At 47.1% G+C, this 12,790-nt stretch overlaps 1 protein-coding gene across 1 annotated transcript in view; it reads right to left on the reverse strand.

The window, feature by feature from the left end:
* Nucleotides 1-2,901, reverse strand: part of LOC130131745 (neural cell adhesion molecule 2-like) — a 156,043-nt gene extending 153,142 nt beyond the window's left edge. Inside the window, exon 1 of the mRNA XM_056301544.1 lies at nt 2,892-2,901. Within this exon, the coding sequence (XP_056157519.1) occupies nt 2,892-2,901 (10 nt within the window). The remainder of the gene's footprint in view (nt 1-2,891) is intronic.
* Between the last annotated feature and the right edge of the window lie 9,889 nt (nt 2,902-12,790).

Here is a 12,790-nt window from a genome sequence, read left to right on the forward strand (position 1 = left end):
GCAACTGGACAGGAAAAGGGGGGGGGGGATCCAAAAACCCCAAAACAATTCTAACCCTGGAGAGGAATCTGTTGGCCTTCAACCTCAGTCTCACCACACCCCTATTTGTTCTGACGGCCCATTATTCCAAAACCCCAAGAAGTCCAAAAATACGTCCCACTGGACTGAAAGCCTACTTGTCCGACAGCCCGTTATCCTGAAAACAAAAGCCCACTGCTCAGGAGGCCCGCTGTTCTGAAAATAAACACTCCCCCTGGAGTTTTTTGCCCTTGATATCTTAGTGTATTCTGACATACAAACACAAAGATACTGTTTACTACTAAGTTGTGTGACTAGGAGGTGTAACATTAAAGAACCTGTTAGAAGGTCATCTCTATTTCATCATAAATATCAGCTTCATGGTATTTATCTCTGGCCAGGTCACATGAAGGAGTACTGTGGACGGGGCCCGGCACTCATTGAACTGACAACTACAGGGACAGTTTGCATTTTTGGAACAACGGGCCTCCGGAGCAATGGGCGTTTGTTTTTGGGATAATGGACTGTCGGACAAATGGGTTTTCGGTCCAATGAGACATTTTCAGACTATTGGGGTTTCAGAAAAATGGGCTTGCAGATCACCGGCATGGCAGCAAAACAGCAACACGGTAGCGGTAAAAGAACATGCTAAAAACCGACAGTCAACCACAGGCAGTGCTCACGCCCTAGACTCCACAACTTAAGTTCAGTAACCAGGAAACACGGTCGAGTGTGAAGCAACTGTGACTCCCCACCGGCTAGCAGCAGGAGATGCAATAACGCTGAGCTCCAGGGATGTAGCGTAGTAATTATGTTCGGCTACTGCACAACTGGGCTAGATGGGTGGCAGCAGGCATCATACGAACGCACACATTCTCACTAAGAGTCACCGCGAGTTGCCAGTGTATTATTAGTTGCAAGGCGTTTGCCGGCTTTTTCTCAGCTCCAGCTATGATTACTGAATCTACCCTGTCTTTGGAGAGACTACTGGGCCTCCTGATACATACTGCACCGTGCACCCACCCTTCAGAGGTCAATGGCTGAGCCTGAAAGGCTTGCTATGAGAGGAACTATTTTACGACCGAGAACATTCTTTCAAGGCGGAGGACAGCCAAAAAAGGGCATGAATAGATTAAAAGTTCATTTCTACATCATACCCCTCTATACATCGAGTGGATATAGTCCAGCTGCGTCCAGTGGGCCCAAGCACCACGGCCCTGCATCTGGAGAGGAAACACAGAGTGCAGTCTGACAGGACGCGGGGTGGGCTAAGCTAACTGCTAGCCCATGCAGACCGGCAGCTCTGAGGCTGGCGTTTGTTCTCTGGGCAGTGGAATTTTTCGACTGTGTTGTTGACTGTGAGTTTTTTTTTTTTTGCTTTGTTCTCTCTATTTTTGTATGTTTTTGGTGGTGTTGTTTTTGGGAAATTTTGGATATGTGTTTTTCTCTTTTGTGTTGCACTGCTGTGAACTGGAGGAAACAAAATGTCGTTTCTTTTGTGTACGCCAGTACACAGAAGAAATTACACTAAATTGCTCCTGATTCCTGATATTAGCCCTCACCATGTTTTTAGCTGCTACCATAAGACAGCTCTAGGGGTTCCTCATGTTACAACGACGCTGGAAGGAGATTAACAATGATTCTTCTCCAACGCTGTCATCGAAGCTCTTGAACCCTCCATCACCAACCTATGATTCCCCTGTGGTTGAAACCGGAAGAGGTCATCAACGCGTCAAGCATGGGAGCTGTGAAGAAACGGCAGTAATGGCAGCGATGACGCCCCCATCTCTCGTCTGCTCTACCCACAACCCAAAATAGACCAAAACGATATCGTGGGGTAGATGTGCCATCAAACGGTGTAAAGCCCCGCGCCTCACAAACGGAGATGCTGGGTAAATTGCCTGTGTTACTTTTTGAGTCTTCCAATTACCAGTCACAAGTCAGGTTCCCTGCAACAGAGCATTACTAAGTAAGAAAGAAAGAAAGGCGTGCACATGCATGTGAACATAGTTTGAGACAGACACACACAGGCCACCTGAAGGTTACACAACACACACATTCACAGGAAGACACCTGGCAGTACCACACGGACTAGCATATCCGCACATACAGAAACAAATGTCACCTTGGTATTGTTACATAGGTTCCTGTTTCCCTTATCCCCCGTCACAGATCCAATCTCTACCCCAGATCGCAGGGAAACTTGGAGCGTCACATCGGTAAAAGGGTAAATCCCATTTCCTCGGCTATTGTGTTTTGAGTTTTCATATTTATGGAGGCACGTACCGTCGTAGGATAAATGGGGCCTGTAAACATAGGTGCAAGATAATGTCCTTATCCCTGCTCCTCTTTCCAAAATAGAATGATGCTCCCTGGGAAATTTATTCAGGAGCTAAGTCTCCGCACCCTTTTTACTGCTGACCATGTTTAGTATTTTCCACCTCTTTCTCTCTCCCCCAAGTATTTTTCTCTCGGTGCTTTTAGTTCCGCTGTGACTAATCTATTAGTTTCTTTTTTCCTTATCTCTGTCACCCCAGTCTTTGTGTTAGTCTCTCTCTCCCTCTTGCTCCCCTTTTATTCTCCCTCTCCTCCGCGTCGGGTCTGCAACCTGTTTCTGCATATGGCGATATGGGCGCATGTGGCTTCTGCATATGCCGGCATCAGCGAGCGGCTCAGAGAGGTCTGCAGCTATAACACATGCAGGTGTTTGATTTGGAAAGGATGCTTTGCGTCACACCTCTCCATCTTTTTCTTTTTTTTTTTTTTACCGTACAGTCTTTCGTTCTTCCTCTCTCAGGATGGGGAGCCATGTTCAATTATATTTCCCCTTTCTCCTCATTTCACGCTGGGAGGGAGGAGAAAAAGAAACGTACCTGTCTTCATAGCGACATAAAACAGATGCTGTCAGCTGTATTCTGTGTTGATTGGGGGATTTCGTCGCGTTTATATTTGACTTTTTAAGGAAGGGTGAACGTTGCGCAGGGACAAGGCTCAGCGTTTTCGGTTTTTACTGATTTTCACTGAAAAATACCCAGATCTTTTAAAAATAGCAGATCAGTTTAAACTGATTTTCACCCGGATTTTCTGTTTCCACGGATCCAAAGCTTGTTCCTGTTCGTACGAGGTTATGTAACAGTGTCCTCGTGTGGCGAAATTCGGCACGCTGGATGGCTTTGAAAAATAAAAACCGAAAACGCTGAGCCTTGTGCATGGATTACTATGTTGTCTAGTCAAGTCAAATCAAGTCAGTGTTGTTTGTGTAGCCCATTATCACAACTTACAAATTTGCCTCAGGGGGCTTTACAGCAACACAACATCCTCATCGGATAAGGAGCAACTCCCCCCCAAAAAAACCTATAAATGGGGGGAAGAAAAATAGGGAGAAACCTCAGGGAGAGCAACAGAGGGGGGACTTCTCCCAAGACGGACAGATGTGCGATGGGTGTTGTGTGCACAGAATAAAACACAATTTGCAGAACACAACACTGAAAGAGGATAATTATAATGCCATTATAAGACATGTGAAGAATATGATGAAGAGGATGCCAGAGCAGTGCCCAGATGCCAGATGTGTATAGGGGTCAGTGTGGGAAGCCAGATGTGTATAGGGGTCGGTGTAGGATGCTGGGAACGTGACAGTCAGGTTTCAGCTTGTTGTGGCAGGTACGTAAACACAAAGCTGTGTAAGCGGAGTGGCGGTGTTGTTTATAATGAGTCGCCAGCATCGTTTCCTCAGCAAGGATTGTGTCGCTCTTTGTGGGGAATTAATAAGGTCATCCATCAGGGGGAGGGAAAGGTTCCCGTCAAATGATTAGGGTAATAAAGCCAATTAAAAAGCTAATTTAATCTCTTTTAACGCAAGGCGGCTTATAACACTTTAATGGCAGGCTGTTACATCCTCGGCTGTGGATGTCCCTTTCAAAATAGCTCCTCCAAGGTCAGGGGACGAGAGGGCGTTTTTAATCAGAGGTTTGGGTTGAGAATTTTTGGCTCTATTTAGGTTCAGGTATCATCCTCGCACCCGAGGCAAGCAAACCACCTGCACCTTATTACCATGCATAATATAAGCTCAGTGGTAAGCCACAGGTGTCCGGGTAGCGTAGCGGTCTATTCCGTTGTCTACCAACATGGGGATCGCCAGTTTGAATCCCAGTGTTACCTCCGGCTTGATCAGGTGTCCCAACAGAAAAGTGAGATACTTGGACGAATAAAATTAGGGAGAAAAAGAGGGGAAAACCCCCCCCCCCAAAAAAATCCAGCCATGGTGTTCAAATGGTTAGGGGATTTTTCTTCCCAGAGATAAAAATGATCCGTACCCTGAAAAAAATACACTTGTGTAAGTAACCCTGTCTTCACCCTGTGTAACCCTGGTGTCACATAGTTTTCTGAAACTTTTCAGTCTGGGGTAAAAGGTTGTTCCAAGTCCAGGAATGGGGAACGATCGAGACCACCGGGGCATCGTGTGGTCACCAAAGGTTGTTTAGTCATGCCAAAGGGTGAGGGAGGAAGAGACGCTGGGTTTTCAACTGGAAAAACAAGAACTCCCGAGTCTAAAAATGTCTTCAGCTGAAGAAGACAGAGCTGAAGACACATTGTTATTCTGAAAGGGTTTGGCTGGTCTGACCGAGCTTGAAATTTCCTGGAACCGACATCAGTGATGTAAAGATGAGTGCTACTGTGGGGGCGGGCTGGGTGGGACGGGCAGAATGTGAATCAAAAGTAAAAGCTAACATCTGATTTCCAGTCGCCGCAGCGAAAAGTGCCACAGGGTCGCACAACTGAGAAGTCATTTGGTATACACTTCTGTGTAGTTTGGTTTATATTTATAAAAAAGTGACTTATCCCTCCTGGATCATTTCAAAAACTTCCTGCAACCAAACTGAACAAGTCGAATGCAGAATGTGCCAGATTTGGCCCAGGCTGGGGAAAGTAGTGTTTTTAGTTTTGCTCACCAGAATCAGTCCTGGCTGAATGACAGCTAAACATCGTCTTCACACGTTGCATCATTAAAACAAGGTCATAGATAGCAGTTTAAAAGCCGGTTTTTGTGGGGCTTCTGGGTGGCGTGGCGGTCTATTCTGTTGCCTACCAACACAGTGATCTCCGGTTCGAATCCCCGTGTCACCTCCGGCTCGGTCGGGTGTCCCTACAGACACAATTGGCCATGTCTGTGGGTGGAAAGCCGGATGCGGGTATGCATCCTGGTCACTGCACTAGCACCCCCTCTGGTCAGTTTGGGCGCCTGTTTTGGGGGGGGGGGATAACATGATCCTCCCACACGCTTCGCCCCCCTGGTGAAACTCCTCACTCTCAGGTGAAAAGAAGCGGCTGGCGACTTCACATGTATGGGAGGAGTTATGTGGTAGTCTGCAGCCCTCCCCGGATCAGCAGAGGGGGCGGAACAGCGACCGGGAAGGCTCAGAGGAGTGGGGTAATTGACCAAGTACGACTGGGGAGAAAAAGAGGGGATCACTGTGGCCAACCATCAAATATAATTATGACCGGTGGCAATGATCATAAATTGCCGAACTAGTATTGGATAATTTAGTAACGACAAGTAATGACAAGATAAAGAAAGAAAGAAGATGAAAATGTAGTTTATGGATGAGCGTCACATCCTGGAAAAGTAGTCAAGATAGACTTAGACATCGGCACTGACTGTATTGGCGTAAAGTACACAAACGGGGTGTAACCTTCATATGTACCACAACAGGAGGCAAACGGTGTGCTTTTCTTTCTGGTACCCCCCCCCCCACCGTACCCCCTAAGTCAACCCACTGCAAGAAAGGCAAATAAAGGCAGAAACAATCCATTTCTTTGTTTGGTCCGTTCCCCTCAAACGACTGCTCATCCAGCGGAGTCGCGATCCAGCCGGGCTAATACAATCTATTAGCATATTTAGAATAGGACAAATCATAATTATCAGGTTGACATGCAGAATAAGGGAGCCGGTGGGTCTGGTTAGCCTGCCTTATATTGCTAATGCAATTAAATAAGGCAGAAAAATGACTGGTGGTGGTGGTGGGAGGGGATGGGTGGGGGGGATTGAGATGAAAGAGTAAAAACCTAATACGGTAACTGTCAGTGGCAGATGGCTTGCCGTAATTAGAAATGGCTGATCCCTGTGATGACTGTCAAAAACCGATGTCGCTAATAGCAAGCCATATCCGCAGCTTTACATTTTCTGCCTGGGTCAGGAAACCGTCTTGAGATCTCACTTCGCTTTCACCACCGTGATGGATTCTCACTGTATGCTGATAATGGAGGAGAAAAAGCAGTTCTCACATTTCATTGCCTTGCAGCTGAATGTGCTGATGACACTTACATACATTTACTCTTGGCTAGTTACTGCCTCAGCTGGACATCCACAAAAGCACTGACGGTAAGGCAACTGCACTTTTTCTCAAGTCAGTCTGGTGACGAAGTCGTCTATCTGCCCCGTCATCGTTAAACTATTTTCATTACTTGAAAGGACAAATACTGTTCCTAGCATATCCTCATGATACCTATCAAATCCTTGGTGGCACGGTGGTTAGCACTGTCACCTCTCAGCAAGAAGGTCCTGAGTTCGAACCCCGGGGTTGTTCAACCCTTGGGGGTCATCCCAGGTTGTCCTCTGTGTGGAGTTTGCCTGTTTCCCCCATGTCTGTGGCGGGTTTTCTCTAGGTGCATGTTAGGGTTAACACTCCTGTCTGTGTCCCTGACCAAGGCGTGGCAAGAGGAACTGGAGTTGGTCCCCGGGCGCCGTACAGCGGCTGCCCACTGCTCCTAGCTACACAGCTAGGATGGGTTAAATGCAGAGCATCATTTCCCTACGGGAGCAATACAGTATATCAAAATCCAAAAAATCCAGGGCGTCCGGGTAACATAGCAGTTTATTCTGTTGTCTACCAACACGAGGATCGGTGGTTCGAATCCCCGTGTTACCTGCGGCTTGGTCAGGCGTCCCTACAGACACAATTGGCTGTGTCTACGGGTGGGAAGTCGGATGTGGCTATGTGTCATGGTCGCTGCACTAGCGCCTCCTCAGGCCAGATGGGGTGCCTGTTCAGGGGGAACTGGGGGGAATAACGTGATCCTCCCACGCACTACGTCCCCCTGGTGAAACTCCTCACTGTCAGGTGAAAAGAAGCGGTTGGCGACTCCACATGTATCGGAGGAGACATGTGGTAGTCTGCAGCCCTCCCTGGATCGGCAGAGGGGGTGGAGCAGCGACCGGGATGGCTCAGAAGAGTGGGGTAATTGGCCGGATACAACTGGAGAGAAAAGGGAAGAAAAGAAAAAAATCCCCTCCTCCTCCTCAAAAAAAAAACAAAAAAAAACACAAAAATCCTCAAAAAGTGCCTTGGTAGAGACTGTATAGCTCGCAAACAAAAATCCCCCCAGAAAGATGAACTAACAAAGTGTGCCTGAGCAAAAACATAAAATCTGTGTTTCAGATTTTCACGCCAAACATTTAACGTTGAACTGCGAATTGTCATTTTCTGACTCAGCAAACATAAAAATAAAGAGGCTCAATTAAGGGATTTATTTGCACCTTTTTTTCCCCTCGGCTCTGCGGGACCTGCTGAACCTTTAGATTCGTTGCGAAGCTGAGTTCTCCCTCAGCTCGCCCTCCTCTGCACCCGCCCCTCCTGAGATGCCGGGTTCATCTGCACCGGGAACCTCGTGCTTTCACTGAGGAATAACACTGAACATACAGACTCACTTTTATGGGACAAAGGGTCAAAAGTGGGTGAGTGCAACGCGGGGTCCTTCATGAGACCTGCTCTCCCTGCACTCACGGAAAAATACCAAAACTTTCCCAACTGTGTTTGCAGTCTAGATGCAGTAAAATTGGCTTCCCTTACTGATGTCTCAAATACAACATTAAGATTTATATTACTGCGCTCTCCGGTGTCCAGTATCCTCATGCATGTATGTGTTTTAATTCCCAGTAGACACTGAACAGAAACCTTATTTGGTCGAAATTGGACACTGAGCTTGGCAATCTTCCCTTCTCAAATAAACTGACTGAAATTCACGTATGAATGGAGAGGAAAATAGGTTTCAGTGATTTGTTCGGAACTGTGATGTGCACCAAAAAAAAAAGAAAAGAAAAAAGTCTGTTCTGCTTTTTGGATCAGTATGCCAATCACAGCTATCAGCAGGATGGGAGCAGTTGCTTTATGCTTTCCTGAGTACACTGACACATCATATTACAGCAGTGTTGTCACTGAGGGAAGAGCTGCTGGATAAGGATCCATCCATCCATTATACAAGCCGCTTATCCGAATACGGGTTGGGGGATGCTGGAGCCTGTCCCTGCAGTCACTGGGCAGCAGGTGGACACACCCTGGACAGGCTGCCAGTCCATCACAGGGCCGACACATTCACACCTAGGGACGATTTAGTAAGTCTCATTCACCTGACCTACATGTCTTAGGACTGTGGGAGGAAAGCGGAGCCCCCGGAGGAAACCCACACAGACATGGGGAGAACATGCAAACTCCACACAGAGGACGACCCCAAAGGTTGGACAACCCCAGGGTTCAAACCCAGGACCTTCTTGCTGTGAGGCGACTGTGCTAACCACTGCGCCACTGTGCCACCTGGTTAAGGATTTGGGTAGAAAAAAAATTGCAGTCCTCCTCCCATCTTGGTTTTGATCCAGTGTTTCGACACTGCTATAGAATTCAGCCATAGAAAAGCCTCTGAGAAGAAAGCCACAGGCAAACTTCAAAGCCTGGACATTCACACAACCTTGTCTGCCTTGGCTGCGACTCCTCAAATCATAATTCATTTCATTTGTGCAATGCAATGAACACCCCCCCCCACCCGAACTCACTTCCCCCTTGCAAGTGAAAATTTTTTTAAAAAAATAAAAAGACGGGGGGAAAAAAAAATCAATCAGTCATTGCTGCAGGTATTGCATTGGCACTGTGGTAGGCTGATTATTCTCCTGCCACATCTTTGCTGGTGGCTGTGACATGGCCATTATCTCAGGCCCGAGGATTAATTTAGCCACAAAGGGGAGGTCAGCGGCTCCTGCCAGGCCTGTGAGAAGTGGCTCTGGGGATTATGCATGGAGGGAGCGGGGGAAAGGAAGAGACGTCTTCCTCCAGCTTCTCAGCATTGAAATTCACAGGTTTAAGGTCAACAGTCTCCCTAATTGGGCGGGTACATCCCACGACAATACCAGTGTCTTGCAACAGCGGCCGGATCACAGTTGGCCATTAAAGCAGGATTTCCCCCACTAAACGAGTCACATTGTAAACTAGATTACGTTCCCATTCTGAATTTTATTGGCGGCCGGGATAACGCCGCGCTTAAGTGTGAATTGGATTGGACTGTAATCCCAATTACATTTAACCAGGGACGAAAAAAGAGGTGAATAAGAAAGGGCGGTGGAATTTGATGTCCACACAATGAGCTGCATAGGGGTATTATACTATCAAATATGGAGTACATTTCGATATTTCATATCTCTGTCGCTGTTATAAAAGTACTGCTGACAAATGCAGTGTATAGGAAATACCACTACCATACAATCATAATTGTAGCAAAACCACTTGGAACTGAAAGCTTCAGGGTTATTCTGACAGTCAACGTTTACTTGTCTAAATCCCCATCACCATTCTGGTTGATCCTGAGGACATCTTTAAATGAGCATGGACAGGGAGGAGCAGGGGTTTAAAAGAAACGCTACACATGCACACTAGTCATGGTCTGGAAGCTAAAGACATTCCTTCTCTGACCTAACGATCTGCGCCTCACAGATCCGACGCCCTATTATACACGTTTCCACCTTGTCCAATTCCTCCCACCGCCACACAGCGTTGTATTTCTATTCACCTTTCTGCCCATCACCCCCGATTTTCCTCCAGTCAGGGGGGCTTTCATCTTTCTTGTCCGTGCTTCATTGTGCGATGAACTGCCTGTTCACCTTTTTCTGATTCATTAGGGTATTATGTATGTCTTTGAGACCCCCCCCCCTCTCCGACAGACTTACAGATACACAGCCCCCCCATCTGCTGTAGCTGAGAGAGGAGGACACCAACTGTTACCAAGACTGTCACCAGGTTCTAGCCAAATAGGAGTTTAGGAAGCCAAGACAGCATGCCACTGGGTCAAATCATGCCAGTTTGGATATTACTCTAAACTCTGTTTCCCTTTTCTTCTTTTTTCATTCTGAGATACTTTATTGATCCCCACTCTGCATTTAACCCATCCTAGCTGTGTAGCTAGGAGCAGTGAGCAGCCGCCGTGCAGCACCCAGGGACCAACCCCAGTTCATCTTCCCACCACCGACAGCAGTGCTAACCCTAACATGCAGGTCTTTTTTTTTATGGTGGGGGAAACCGGAGCACCTGAAGAAAACCCACCGCAGACACGGGGAGAACATGCAAACTCCATACAGAGGGCCACCTGGGATGACCCCCAAGGTTGGACAACCCCGGGGTTCGAACCCAGGGCCTTCTCGCTGTGACGCAACAGCGCTAACCACTGCGCCACCGTGCCCCAAAGCAGCAATCCCCCACCCCTACACACACACACACACATACACACAAAAACCAACTTTATACCCCACTGCACCCTTCATCTCATCCATCAGTTTGCTGGGGATGGACATCTACACTGTCTAAAAATGTCTAACTCATCAATCAATCCGTAAATTATACGGTCAGCAAACACAGTTGTGTGTTGATGAATGCTCTTGAGGGAAGACGTATCAAATAAACATCCGAAACTCAGAAATGTAGTTGTGTTTTACATGAAAGTCATCATAATTGCCACCTGAGAAGCAAACTGTTGTCGAGGCAGAAGCGTGGTTATTGAGTTTAAATAGTGTGGAGCTGTTTCACATTCATGCAGTTGGCTTTTACAGTCAACAGGCGGTTAACTTTGTAATTAGGGCAGTCAACACCATGCCAAAAACTGGACAGGACACTGCTGGGGACACTCTGATCTGACTGACTCAAAACTAAATGAATCCAAGCATAAAAAGTCCCAGACAGCAGGAGTTTGAACACTAATTTTGGGTTACAATCCTTCCATATACTGTCTCTATCTCACTGTTTACATGCACTCCCTCACAGCTGCTTTCATTATTTTATTCTTCCACCATTTTTTTTTTATATGACCAAACAAATCACAGTTTTCAACACGATCTCTCTCGATATACATATATGCTGCAGGGATTAATGCTCCATTAGCAACGCCATGTATCTGCCAGTGACGTCACCATCACACGACCTATGAATGTGAAAGCTGCAACCAATGGCGTCTCTGCATTAGGGGTCGTGGGGCCTGGTCCCACCAGATGGCGCCAGTACATTAGACCACTGCCACCAATGTAGCGGGAATTCAGGGGGCAGCTGGGAATTGAACCTGCGTTCCCTGCACCACGGGTGACTGCACTAACCAGTCAACTAAAGGGTCCGACCCGCTAACCAAGGGCTAGCGAGTCTACACATTGGCTGTTGTTACCCTACTTCCCTTCTTTGGGAAGCGTGTCCCCGCGCCTCTGCATACCAACTCCCTCACGCCTCTGAGCGCATATACATCCCATCGCTGCCACCGATGTAGCGAGAATTCAGGGGCAGCCGGGAATTGAACCTGGGTTCCCTGCACCATGGGTGACTGCACTAACCAGTCAACTAAAGGGTCTGACCTGTTAGCCAAGGGCTAGCGAATCTACACATCTGTGGTTGTTACTGTTACACAAATTCTTCGTATCTAACATTGTTGTCCATTTATCACATATGACAACGGTAGCGCTGTCCGATACATCCCAAATATTTTTCTGTACCTGCTGAGTAAAGGTCAGTACCTCTAGCAGTCTTCGTTTGGTTAGCATGGGGCCCGTTGGCGTTTATTTAACCAAACGAGCAGTTGAAACCACTGCGCATGTTCAAAGCGCTTTCAGTAGTGAGCTGTGGGGCACGATCATGTTGACCCCATGCTGAAAGCAGCCAATAAAAAATAATAGAATGTCATATGTCAAGACATTTAGCATACGTCATTACGGTAGCAGCATGCAGAGAAACTTTTAGATACTGAAAAGGATTAGGACACTTACACACAACACCATGGGGCAACTCCTGCACCATATTACATTGATATGTATATTTGTGATTTCATTCATTGACGAGGTGCGTTTGTGTTTGGATTCATTGAGCAAGTAGGTTTGTGTGTAGTTTCATTGACGAGCCGGATGCTGCCCGTACAGAGTTTATTGTGCCCCACCAGGCTTTCTGTGCCAGAGACACCGCTGTCTACAACCCTCACTTTCTGGTTTGCCACTATACCTTCCATAGGCTATATCAAAATAGGCTACATTATGTATATATACACCGATCAGCCAAAATATCAAAACCACCAGCCTAACATTGTGTAGGCCCTCTCGAGCTGCCAAAACAGCTCTGACCCGTCCAGGCATGGACTCCACAAGACTTCTGAAGGTGTCCTCTGGTATCTGGCACCAAGACATTAGCAGCAGATCCTTTAAGTCCTGTGAAGTTACAAGGTGGGGCCTCCATGGATTGGACTTGTTTTTCCAGCACATTCCACGAATGCTCGATCGGATTGAGATCTGGGGAATTTGGAAGCCAAGACAACACCTTTAAGTCTTTCTCATGTTTCTTAAACCATTCCTGAACAATTTTTTTACAGTGTGGCAGGGTGCGGTATCCTGCTGAAAGAGGCCACTGCCATCAGGGAATACCGTTGCCATGAAGGGATGTACTTAGTCTGCAACGATGTTTAGGTAGGGGATACCTGTCAAAGTAAC

This window comes from Lampris incognitus, chromosome 21 (assembly GCF_029633865.1).
Source record: "Lampris incognitus isolate fLamInc1 chromosome 21, fLamInc1.hap2, whole genome shotgun sequence".
NCBI lineage: Eukaryota > Metazoa > Chordata > Actinopteri > Lampriformes > Lampridae > Lampris > Lampris incognitus.